At 31.4% G+C, this 13,754-nt stretch overlaps 1 protein-coding gene across 1 annotated transcript; it reads right to left on the bottom strand.

Moving 5' to 3' along the window:
* Window positions 1-8,933: 8,933 nt before the first annotated feature.
* LOC143563099 (protein CIA1-like) lies at window positions 8,934-13,693 on the bottom strand. The gene is made up of 10 exons (XM_077050723.1): window positions 13,444-13,693; window positions 11,798-11,944; window positions 11,469-11,687; window positions 10,651-10,715; window positions 10,504-10,569; window positions 9,852-9,923; window positions 9,682-9,744; window positions 9,536-9,605; window positions 9,359-9,442; window positions 8,934-9,261 (listed from the first exon to the last, which is right to left on the bottom strand). Exons 1-10 carry the CDS (start codon window positions 13,639-13,641, stop codon window positions 9,190-9,192), a joined length of 1,056 nt encoding a protein of 351 aa, XP_076906838.1. The 5' UTR covers window positions 13,642-13,693; the 3' UTR covers window positions 8,934-9,189.
* Between the last annotated feature and the right edge of the window lie 61 nt (window positions 13,694-13,754).

Here is a 13,754-nt window from a genome sequence, read left to right as displayed (position 1 = left end):
TTTTATTCAAATGAAAAATAGAGAAATAGTAGACAAAAATGGAAAGTTTAAAAATACACCAATAGGAAGTGGCCATGTTGAGTTAAAGTCTATTGTTTTAATAGTATAGTTAGATTTAGAATTAATTATTCACATGAATTATTAATAATCATTGATTGTCTAGTATTTTAATTTATTTTATAATTTTTTTATTCAAATGAAAAATAGAGAAATAGTAGACAAAAATGGAAAGTTTAAAAATACACCAATAGAAAGTGGCCATGTTGAGTTAAAGTCTATTGTTTTAATAGTATAGTTAGATGGTCATGATATTAAATATAGAAATTAAGTTGATGCATCAATTTATTCTTATCTGAAAATGATTGACGTTTTGATTTATATTGAGACATGTTGGGTGCATTAATTTTGTAACATGCCGAGGACTTCAAAAATCGTATAAACAGATTCAATGAAGAGTATAAAACTGAAAAAGAAAAATATGTATTAATCTGCTTTTTCACTTTAATTTTCTTAGTTCTTGCAGGACCCTCGGTTACACCCAATTTAGCTAGTCAAGAACCGAGCGTCCAACAATAACACACACCTAAGAACCATGACTGAAGCTTAGCCACGGCCTAAGGCCAACCATGCATAATGAAGCCGTGACTTAGGGACAACCACGACATTAGCATCAAGTACAAAAGAAGGTGCGATGGTAATAGGGTTACGGGCGTCATCAACTTAGAGATTTTTTATAAAGCTAGAATGAGCCCTAGATGATCAAACCATGACTCGGGCTCAACCATGGCTTACACCCATCCAATTTGAGGCTCAAGGCAAGTCGCAGCCTAAAAGCATTATATATATCCCCGAGCCCACAAAGCAAATGAACATGGACCGTGATTCAAGCTTGGTCACTGCCCAAAAGTAACAAGCACATTCCAATTGCATTCTAATTTCTAAGTAATAAAGAAATGACTCAAACGAACTAATCTGAGTTAGCCGCATCGTCCAAACCTTAATACAAGTCACAAAGAAATATTATGAAGGAGCTAGACGTCGTGACTTAGGCCCGTCACATTTCAATCATGCTAAGTACCGATAAAAGGCCGATCACGTCCCCTGGGCTTATCAATGATGGAACTAGGTCGTCAATTAGGAAGGTTACGTGAAACATTCGTTATACTTAGAAAATATTCAAAAGCCTTTAGGATATATAAAGAGCTTGCACAAAAAAGCGTCCATTGGCTAAGTATCGAAAATGGTAATACACAACTAGCAGAACCCATGTTACATCAAAATGGGAATGATATGATGCCATACGTAAGTATAGTTAGTCCGGAACATGAATAAAATGGTACCTTAAAGAGATCCTCAAAAGCCAAACATCCCGCCTAAACGACCCTATAAATACCATCATCCTGTCAAAGTAAAATAATCACTTCCTCACTACTCACATACCTTCACTTCTTTGATTCTTCATACTTGTACTCGTCTCGAAGCCTCAACATGACTTAACCAGCCAAAAACACTCGTAGTCTACGACGCTATCCTCAACCTTGCACTGCTCCAAGACTTAAGCCTCTTGAGCAACACTTCTTACAATCTTAGGGGTTGTTTGGTTCATTCAGATCTGAATGAGCATCTGTCCCATTCAACAACAACAGTAAGTCTGAATGATTCAGACCTAATTTTAACAATTCAGATGTTTTTCTGTTTGGAACCAAACAATCTGAAGTCTGAATGAATCATATGTTTCCATTCAGATGTAAGCAAACAACCCCTTACTCTAGATTTGTTATAAAAAAGTTACGAAAAAATATTGATGTTATATTGTATATGTAAATGTAAATATGCATTTAGCACTTATTATGTATGATAATAATAACACCTTGTGGAACTCTTTAAAAATGTTGACACAGGAAAAAAAAACGTGAAATCTTTTTAGTGCTTTCACTAATATTGTTTGGACTTTGGAATCTTTCTTTTTCATTATTGTTAGTTGAAGTTTTGAATGAAATAAGATACATTTTTTTTAAAACGTCATTGGCTCAAAATCGTCTACGTGTCATCTTTATGAGAAAAAGTCCATTGTACGACTCCGTTTAAAGACATTTTTAGCTTGTGATTTGTCACCACAAACATCCAAAGATTGAGAATGGTGAAAAGCTATCTTTCTTTGTTTCTTTACATCATGAAAAATAAGGCATATATAATATTTGCATATATTTAAACTTTATAAAATAATTTTAAAAACCTCTAAGTTTATTAAATTAAAATTTTATATAATTTATAGATTACTAACTTTTAATAAAACAAAAAACTCTTCAATTAAGTTCTATAACTATGTCTTCATAAGGTCTTAGTGTTTTATTTAATAAGCATAAAAAACACAGTGTTTCATTTAAAAAGTATAAAAAACAAAGTGTTTCTTTGACGTAAATTTGTAAAAATTCGAAAGTTTATAAAACCGTTATATTATTAACAACTATACCCCATACTAACTTCAATAAATTATAAAAAAAAACATTATAAAAATAAAATAAGATTATATTACTAAAAGAAAGTTAACATGATTTAAAAATTAGTGAGTTTAAGCAAACTAATAATAGATAACTAAAGTAAGAGATGGGGGTTTGGGAAAAAGGGGGGGGGGTGCCTTTGTTTCAAGCTTCACACACGGCAACGATTAAAAAGAAATTATCCGTATAGAAAAAATAACTAAAATAAGAGGTTAGATTACATTTAGTAAGTATATGAATAAACTAAACAACATTTTTAAAAAGATATCAAAAAGCATAAAACAAGGTTCGGACCCTTGACCTCATTTAGAGTAAATGTTAGAGAAATGTGGATTAACCAATACAATTATACAACACATATCACTTTTGATTTTATTGTCTATTTATTTATATCCGGGGGCTACGCGTCAAAATTTCTTCAGTCAGTTGTGACTAAGATGCATATATGCTAAAAAATAATAATCATGCAGTGTGGGTGACCCAAGTCACACTACCTTGGTCCGCCCCTAGAGGGAGTGTATTTGGTCGGATATCACAAGCGAAACAAGTGAGAAAAACACCGAAAGGTGAGTAAAAGTGTGTAATAGGGTTTAGACCAAAATAAAAGCTCATATGTAGAAGATTGACCTAGAGTATGAAAAGCTCAACTTCGAACAATATGATTGTGATTTGTGAGGCATCCGTCCAAGTAGCGTAGTATTTGAATCTGGATTAGTTTTCAACACTTGGGCCCAAAGCAAACATGCAAAACAAAGCTATAAGGCCCATCAATCATGCCATCAGGTATTCAGGTTAGGACGTTAGGTTGTGAACTAATCGATTTAGCTGCTCTAAACGAAGAATGCAATTAGGGGTGTAGTCGAGCTGAGTCGCTCGTGAGCCACTTGTTAAAAAACTCAACTCGAGTTGAACATTGACAAGCTCGAGCTTTAATTAAGGCTAATTAAATAAGCAAGAACTTCACATATCGAGCTCGAGTCAGCTTGCGAGCCTAAACAAGCTTTTTTATTTGTGTAAATTTTGTTTGATATATTTATATAATAACTACATACATGCATAATAACTATTTTTTTTATCGAATGGTATCATAATATTAAAAATAAAAGAATCCAATTACAATAACTATTATATGATATAAACATTTGATAAAAAAATTATATAAATATATAATATATTATATATTAAACTTATAACAATTAACATTCGTGTACAGTTATATAAATATTTAAATAATATTTTTAGATAATAAACAAGTAGAGCCAGAGCCAAGTTTGACAAACTACTCACGAGCTGAACTTAGGCTTTACAAATATACAACTCTAAATGAGCCGAGCTCTAAGCTCAAGCCCTCTTAAACAAAACAAGCCAAACACAAGCCTAAATGAGCTCGGGCTCGGCTAGTACACACCCAAAGATGCAATGTATAGAAAAATAAAGCCACTTGAGCCACCAAAATAGAAGAGGTTTTTTTTTTTAAAATCATCATGATGAATTTTTTTTTTTTTTTAAATCATCATGATTTCATCGTCTGCCTTTTTCACAATATGCATCTACAACTTATAGATGCACAAGTCTTGAAGCAGGCTTGGGTTTCCTTTCTATTGAGTTGAAGTCAAATTGTCAAAATGTAATAACTAAAGAACAAGCGGTACAAGCATAATATAACAGAAATGAGTACAAAGTACATAACCAACTGCAAGAGATTTACGAAGGAAACTCCAAGCAATATAAGATTTTGGTATCAAATCTCATACCATTAATATATATATATTAAAAGGGAGATCTTTTGTCACTCAAAAAAACACTATTTAATTTACTATCCAAATTTATAATATTTCATTTTATTTTCTTATTACTTAGACTTTACATTATTATATGGTATCTATACTTATTTATATATATATATATATATATGTATATAGAGGAGGGTTAACTACAATAATAGGTTATCGTACATTAGGTACGCGAGACCCTGCACCACCAGATCCTAATTGCAATTAAAACTACGCGGTGGCATAATTGTAATTAAATCAAAAAAATACTTCTCGCATAACAGATCGTCATTTGCTGCAAGCCTTCAACCATAATCAAATCATCCACAAAACTAAAGCATAATCAAAATCGATAAACCCATTATCGCTATAGTTTAATAATCTTCAAATTGATCAAATATTGTTGATTTAATCAATAGAATTGATGTGTATGAGGCTTTAGAATCATTAATCGATTATGAAATTGCATAATAATACACTTAATTGAGCTATAATTAGGGTTCATGTTTAAATGTTCTGCACAAAAACTTTAAACGTTCTGGACTTTTTGTACAGAACTTCTAAACTTTTTGTACAGAACTTCTAAATTTTTTGTCTAGAACTTCTAAAGTAAAAAGTTTAGATCAAAATGAAGAAAAAGTTTAAACGTTCTGACCAAAAATGAACAAAAAGTTTAAACATTCAACTAATACGTTTTGATCAAAACTACAAATTTAAACGTTCTGATCAAAACGAACACCTTTAAACGTTCAAGTTTAGATATTTGGTACCAAAACTTTAGAAGTTCTAACAAAAGGTTTAGAAGTTCTATACCAAAACTTTAGAAGTTCTATACAAAAAACTTTAGAAGTTCTGTACCAAAACTTTAAAGTTCTAACAAGAGGTTTAGAAGTTCAATCTAAATTTCACCCTTAAAACGTTCTAAGGTTAAACCTTTAAACGTTAAGGAAAAAAACTTTAAACGTTCAAGCCAAATTCTCATCCTTAAACGTTTAGACTTAAACCTTTAAACGTTCAGTTAAAACCCATCACTCAAAACTCAAAAATTGATCAATTGAAGCTTCAAATTGATGATTAATTTGATCAATTTCAAAGTTTAATTGATCAATTAGTTTCGCAATTTCAATTATAATCGGTCAGTTTGATCAACTGACCTGTGAACAACTCGTGACGGAGGAAAATGGTGTTCATGACGATAACATCGATGGTCGCGACGGTGAATGCAATCATTGGACGGTGACGAATTGATGAACGGTGATAGTGAAGGCGGATGGAATCGATGGGAGCAGTGGATATAGTTAATGAAATTTACAATATTGCCATCGCGTGATTTTGAAATCAACAGTGTAGGAATCCGCATACGTAATGTACGATTAGGGATTATTGTATTGGATCTTTTATATATATATATATATATATATATATAGGGTTGGTATCATTTAAGAACTCTAAAAAAGTTAATAACTCTTAGGAACTCTACACAACCAAACATTTTTTTAATTTTATTTATATATTAACATTATTTAAGAGTAGTTTTATCATATTTTATATAAAAATTTTTGATTACATATATTAATCACAAGTTTACATATGTGTAAAATTTATGTACTAACAAAATTTACATAGGTGTAAAACAAAACAAAGATATGTATAAAAACTTTTTTCAAAATTGTAATCGTAAATTTAGATATAACAAAATAATAAAACTAAACTCAAATAACATTAGCATACAAAAAATTTTATAAAAAAACGTTAGTTTTCAAGGGTTCTTTCAAGATTTTAAATAATTTAACAGTTCTGTAATGATACTCATCAAATATATATATATATATATATATATACACTAGTTTTTATTCCCCGTATTACGGGGGTGTTTTATATTGTTTGTTTATTTATTTTTTGAATTTATATTTTTTTTATTGTATGAAAGTTAATTATAAATTTATGGTTTGATGATAAATTGTTTCACAAATAAATGAGATGTTATAACCCAGTTTAAAAGCTATATGGTTTTGATGAGACCCAAGATTCGTTTATTTTTTTTACTGTAAAATTGGTTTTTTTAATTTATAATATTTATAAAAGTTATTAATATACGTATGGGACCAAGACCCGTTTATTTTTTTACTATAAAATTGGTTTTTTAATTTAAATAATATATATATATATATATATATATATATTAGAATAAATAAGATATTAATTTTTAATATATCCTAATTTATAGAATTTTTACATCAATAATTTGGTGAGAATAATTTTTAATTTCAGAAGATGTTATAACCCGTTAAAGGAATATCTGGGTTTAGTAAGACTCATACCCATGAATTCGGGTCAAATGCATGAGAAGCCTCCATTTTAAAATCAAGCAAATCTGGTGACTCCAAAAAAAGGGGGAGCGACCACATCGCGACACGTAGGATTTTTATATTTTCGTTTATATATATTATATATATATATATATATATGTATATATATATATATAGAAAATAGTTCAAATAAAAAGAAAGAGTTTCCTAGAAATGGTAAAAACCAATAGATTTTTAACATGTGGCATTACAACATATGGTGAAAGAACAAATCTAGGAAACTATGTCGGTTATAATGGTAAAAGAGTAATTCTAGGAAACTATGACGGTTTTTGATAATTTTAAATCTCAACCATTGATTAACATGATCCAGTGGCTATGATTTATTTCTAGTCTTTCTAGGAAACTACTTGTTTTTAGGATAACCCTCCCCTATATATATATATGTATATATATATATATTGGGTCAAGTTATTCTACAAAGGGTAACAAAAATGAGAAGTGTGAGAAGCCATAAATAATTGACATGTGTCAAGTGGTGACCAAAAGAAAAAAGGTATAGAGGTAATTGTACACATTTTCTCTCTCTACATGCAAGGCACATGTTAATACCCCCATCATTTTAGAACGTTTATAACTTTTTCGTATGATATTTTTTTTTTAAAAAAAGCATCATAATAACAAGCGTTTTTTTATCTTTAATATGAGTATGATTTTGTTATATAAAATTTAAAACAAAAATCACGTCATTGTGTCTTTTCGCTTATCATTGTGTCTTTTTTCATTGTGTCTTTTCGCACACCATTGTGTCTTTTTTCGTCATTGTGTCTTTTCGCACACCATTGTGTCTTTTCACTTATCATTGTGTCTTTTTTCGTCATTGTGTCTTTTCACTTATCATTGTGTCTTTTTTCGTCATTGTGTCTTTTCGTACACCATTGTGTCTTTTTTCGTCATTGTGTCTTTTCGTACACCATTGTGTCTTTTTTCGTCATTGTGTCTTTTTGCACACAATTGTGTCTTTTCGCACACCATCGTGTCTTTTCGCTTATCATTGTGTCTTTTTTCGTCATTGTGTCTTTTCGCACACCATTGTGTCTTTTCGCTTATCATTGTGTCTTTTTTTGTCATTGTGTCTTTTTTCGTCATTGTGTCTTTTCGCACACCATTGTGTCTTTTTATCTAATACATAAAACACAATGCTTAATACATGTTACACAATAACTTGAAACGTAAAACACAATGGTGAATACGTATAATACAACATAAAACGTAAGACACAATGGTGAATACGTATAACACAATGACCTAAAACGTAAGACACAATGGTGAATACGTATAACACAATGACTTGAAACGTAAAACACAATGGAAACAACATATTACACAATGAGACAATGAACAACAAAAAAACACAATTAAAAAACCCATTATTTTTTTTAATTTTTATATAACAATATGATACTCATATTAAAGATAAAAAACGCTTATTATTATGGTGAATTTTTTTAAAAAAAATAATGTTGTATGAAAAAATTATGGACATTTTAATATGATGGGGGGATTGACATGTGTCTTGCATGTGGAGAGAGAAAGTCAACAAAGATGAGTTATTACCTTCATGCCCTTTTCATCAATTTTTATTTATTAAATTAATCTCAGCCATTCAAATCTAAGATCAATGGACTAGATTCCTCTCACCATTCTCATTTTTGTTGTCCTTTGTATTTTAACTCTACCCTATATATATTAACTTTAAAAATACATTAGAGGTTTTTATTTCTTTTATTTTTTGTTTCAAATAATAAAAATAATAATATTTAACGAACTAAAATTTTAAACTTTAAACTTGGGTAAGTGTGAGCTTTACATGTTTTATTTATCGGTTAACGATTTTTTTAAACTTTGCTTTTGTGTTTTCTTATAGTTGGTCTTTTTACTGATCCAAACTTTTTTCATAATTTAAAATATCACGTCTTCACATGTTTTGTATCCGTGTTTCGACACTTGATGTCGTGTCTTTAAAATATGATTTTTTGGCTTACAAATTCATGTTTAAAAATTTGTGCTTGTGCCGCCGATATTAACAGTTCTGCATCGGTTTGTAGCTATAATTTGTCGGTTTTTTGATTTTACATATGATAATTTGTTGTATTTTGGCATTGATGGGTTTATTTCTTTTGTTTAGTTCCGATGTCGTAACATGATACGTGATGATTTCACGTTGACTCGCATCACGTTTATGGTTCAACGTTTTTACGTATGTTTTTTTGTCGGCCATTCGTCCTTCGCGAAGCACGGGGTCTCAAATCCTAGTTGATATTAAATTGTTTAGGAACAATCTTGACCCCTTAACCACGAACCTAAAAATATTATCAAGACTGTAATGAGAATACACGAGCCTCGGGTATGATCATGCATCATCTGGTTTATGGATCATACAAACCACCATAATATTACTTTTTCACAATAAGACAACCTTTTTGTGCACAAATTTAAAAAAAAAGGAATAACTTTTACAAAGTACGGCGTTCTTAAATTCTCATCCAAATAAACAATTTAACAAACAGAAAAAAAAAATAAAAAAAATTAAACAACCTTACAAAATTAGGGCATTGAATCCAGCTTCCATATCTTGATTGTACCATCATCACTGGCAGAGGCAAGAAGCCTATTTTCCTGTAAACAAGTCAAATGTTTTTAGGTGTAAAGCCACAAAGTCATCAAAAAGTCAAATAGTCAACATCTATTTAAGTCTAAAATATTAAAAGATTACCGTGGGGCTCCATCTCACGCAGTTTATATCCATGTCATGAGCCTTTTCTTTCTTATGAAGTAGTTTATATTTCGGTCCATCAACCTGCATAAACGAAGATTAAGCTCGTGTTATAAACGCTATAAAACCAAGTTGAACAAATAAGCTGACCCAAAAAAGTCAATTTTTGTTCCCTACCGAATGATCTTCAGACTCGATAAATAAGCATATAGCATCATCGGCTGCTCCAGTAGCTATTATACCTTCCCTGTAATATTCAAATATTAGACGAATAAATAACAATATAAAACACCAAATATAATAAAATATATATGTTGTGTAACCTTGACCAATGGACAGAGAAAATTGTTCGGTCATGATAACCAGATAGCGTGCAAAGGTGACTCCTGTAAAAAAGTTAATGGGTATTATATAAGCATTTCATGAGAATGTGAGCATACATGGATCATTAACTAGTGGATACAAAATATAAAAATAATGGAATTATCCTCACCAAGATGCATTAGTATCACCCGATTGTAATTTTGCAATGTCAACACCCCACACCTTAATGGTGACATCATCGCTGCAAATTAACTCACGAATTTTCAGTTATTTACAAATTATTTTATCAGAAACTATGTCAATGATGATACGTATAATGATCAATTCGAGTCATGTTTTATCTCTAATAGGTCATATGTGTTAAAATTGTCCTTGTAACGAACTCAACGTTCAGCGAACCAGTTCGTGAACCGCTCGTATCAACTGTTAAGAAATGAACATAAAAAACACGAAAATGTTCATTTTCTTAACGAACGAACACGAACATGTTCAATTTCTTAACGAACAAACACGAACAAGATAACCCGTTCGTTTAATTGTTCATGTCCGCTCGTTTGTTCGGTTAAAGTTAAAAGAATGAACATGATTATGCTCCATTCGTGTTCATTCGATTCGTTTACAAACCTACAGCCAAAGAGTATTTTTAATACATAAAACCTTCTAAATAAAACTTAGAAATAAGATTATCATTAAATAAATAGACAAATGTTTGAAACACTTAACAATTGGTAATTGATTTACAAATTTTTTGACAAAAAGTGTTTAGGGTCAATCCGTCCTTTTTTGACCCGTACTGAAAGTAACATGTTTTGAACTATTACCTGCAAGTAACCATTTTATCTCCAGTAGTGTTAAAAGATATAGCCCACACCGTAGATGAATGCCCACTGGTATATTGTAAGAAACAAAAAATAAATTAAAATAAATATGAATATGTTCAGATAAATAGCAAAAGATTAATGAAGTACCAATTAGATTCATTTAACGTCTGAACACAACGCCAATCATCACTATCACCGTCCTCTGCCCAAACCTGCCATATGCAATTAAATCTTAATTAGAAAACAATTTACCAAATTTATGAAATTCAGTTAACACTGTGACTGGAACGATTGCTTCAGTATTAATAATTTTATTAGTAAAAATAATTATTAAAATAACAAAAGAAATTTTCATTAAAAAAACAGGATTAGTTAAGCAATGTCTTTTTTTAGTCAATTTACTTACAAAATCTTTAAATAAATAGACTTTATCAAACAGCTATTCCTGTGTCACATTTGATTACAGCTGATTATCTAGAGACTAATCAGGGGTGTGCACGTATCGGTTTTGGGATCAAACCAAACCAAAAACTGAAATTCAGTATTTGAGTTTTTAGAACCATTCAAATTTAGATTTTCCAGTTTTACCATTTGGACTTGAACTTTTTAGGCTAATCAAGATTGGCCCAAGAATATTGAATTTGGATCTAAAACTTTGGGCCTAAAACCTTTTGTTAATCAATGGTTAATTGATTATTATACATTTGTGCTAATATATTTTGGTTACACTATTTATTATTTTTTTATACTTCGCTTAACAATTAATATTCAAAACAAACATGAAAATCCATAATTTCAGTTTGATATTTTCAGTTTTGATACATGCAAAAACGAAACCAAACCGGAAATTCAGATTTTATAAAAATTATAAAACCGTCGGTTTGGTTTTCCCGGTTTCATGCAAGACTGATTATTCAATATTACAATCAGTTATAAAAGTCATACTAATGAAGAATGTGTGTTACCTTTATATCGTTATCATAGCTACAAGAAAATAAAACATCAACCGTCGGATGCCACTGGACCATTTTAACATCTTGTGCGTGTCCTTGCAACACGGAAACACAATCAAACTCATTTCCGGGTAAAACTTCCCATATCCAAACACATTTATCTCGGCTACAAGTTGCAAGAAGTGAACCAGATGTGTTCCATGATACACTTTTAACTTCATTTTCATGACCCTATACACATTGCATTTAATTCAAATCAATACAACGGATTAATTATTTTCAGAAAGCTTCAAAAAGAAGTGACTGGATAATGCAAAAGAAAATCATGAACGAAAAAATACCTCTAAGGTGGCTACACATTCAAATTGATTCCCATATTGTTCCAATATAGCAGTGGTGGCATCAAAACTGGCAGTCGCTAACTTGTCACCAGATGGTGACCAGGAGCATGATCTAACTGTCCGAGTATGAATCTCTTCTAATACTTCCTGAATAATGGCAAAAGTTTACAAAATTAAAAGGTGTATCATAACACTTTTATTAAGCTTCAAAGTCCAAAGTTCCAAAACAAAAAACAGGCTATTCAAAAACAGTAACAACAGGTATAAGGCATATACAATCAATATCTATTTTTTACTTTCACTTGTTAATTATTAAGTAATCAGGTATAAAATCACAAACAAAAAATTGGTATAATAACAGTAAACAGGTGATTTAAACAATATATATAAAATCATAATCCTAAAATCAGTATATCAAACAATATATAAACATCAGGTAATTCTATAGGTGCAAACAAGCTGAACTGAGCCCCCCGCGAGCTACTCGAGATCAAATCGATAAAAAGCTCACACCAAGCCAAGCCCAAGCCTTACATAAAGCGTGTTTAGTTATCGAGCCTGATCTCTAGCCTTGTATAGGAAGCTTGTTCAGGCTCGCCCAGCCTTAACAAGCCTTGTATATTTTTACTTTTTGCCTCTTTTGGACTTCTATTTATTGATTTCACACTGCACAACCGAGCTTTGGCTCTTTGAAGGTACTACACGAACTCCGAGCTTATGCTCGTTTAAGGTTTTCCCAAAAGAGATAAAAAACAGTTGAAAAAGTATACAACTTAATTAATAAATAAAAAACGAGCCAAACTTTAGCTTTACAAAAAAAGCTCAAAATGAGCCAAGAGTTCTCATAAGTCAAAACGAGCCAAGCTTGAGCCTAGTCGAGCTCTGGCGCGGCTCGTTTACACACCTAGGTGATTCAAACAACACATATATCGCAAATCAATATACAAGATGTAAAATCAATGTATAAATAGCAGTCTAACTTGTTCAAAAAGATATATTGAGACTTATGTTACTTAATAGGGCACAAAATTCAAAACTTGCAGTGCTGAAACTCATTTAGCACAAAAGTTCTCCAACTAGGGTTACAACTTACAAGCATAGGTTTGAAGCAATCAAATGTGCTAATTAATGATCATTATATACAAACTGCCACAATAAGAGCTCCGTATAACAAGTTTCAAGTAAGTAATCAGTTGGACCCTAAAACTAATGGTGAATATAAATAAAGCCTTGTTTAGCTCGGTTCGTTTACAGCCCTACATACACAGAATTTCTGAAATAACATAAATTCAATTCAGCCCCGTAATCAAGCAAGTCTCCAACAAGCATTATTATTTATTTTTTTCTAAAAGCATTTTTTTAAACCAACCCACTATGATCCAACACCCGTTCCGACCTGAACCAAGTTAACCCTTTCTTGAATCGACCCGTTCCCGACCCAAACCCGCCCGACCAGATTGTCCGTCCTAGTACAAAGATGTAAATTTCAATTCAGAAGGTGCATCCAACTAATTAACATACATCGGATTTCCGTAAAAAGTTAAAACATAGACTCAATTCAGCCCCGTAACCAAGCAAATCTCACACAAGCAATTCATCGAACACCTGGTATGCATTAAAAAAACTTTAAAAACAAAAAAGCTAACCGAGCAATCAAAGGTAGAGTTAGGGCTCCGTTGTCTCCAGATTCGGACAGTCTTATCGCCGCCGCAGGAAGCGAGCATGGACGGAACACCGTCGGCGCCGGTAACCGGGTTCCAAGCGAGACCCCAAACCCTATCCGTGTGGCCTTTTAGTGTTTGAAGTTCTGTAAGTTGTAGTTGTTGGTCTTCGATTAACGTCATGATTGACTGAAAGATGGAAGAAAGAAGATGCAGTTGATCGGTGGGCGCCGGAGGAGTGTGGTTGGTTCGTGGGTTTTTGTCTAGTCAAAAGCTTTTAATAAACTCTCGTAATT

Source organism: Bidens hawaiensis, unplaced genomic scaffold (assembly GCF_021521415.1).
Source record: "Bidens hawaiensis isolate Kalapana, Puna unplaced genomic scaffold, B.hawaiensis_p1.1 tig00021322_1, whole genome shotgun sequence".
Taxonomy (NCBI): domain Eukaryota; kingdom Viridiplantae; phylum Streptophyta; class Magnoliopsida; order Asterales; family Asteraceae; genus Bidens; species Bidens hawaiensis.
Note: the sequence above shows the minus strand (reverse complement) of the source record. Positions and strands in the feature narration are given on the sequence as shown.

What these genes read in the sequence shown, in the direction of transcription:
- LOC143563099 (XM_077050723.1), bottom strand. Translation starts at nt 13,641, where the DNA reads ATGACGTTAATCGAAGACCAACAACTACAACTTACAGAACTTCAAACA. An exon ending in ACTCTACCTTTGATTGCTCG is followed by an intron (nt 11,945 to 13,443) that starts GTTAGCTTTTTT and finishes GCCATTATTCAG; the next exon opens with GAAGTATTAGAAGAGATTCA. An exon ending in TTCTCTGTCCATTGGTCAAG is followed by an intron (nt 9,606 to 9,681) that starts GTTACACAACAT and finishes TGAATATTACAG; the next exon opens with GGAAGGTATAATAGCTACTG.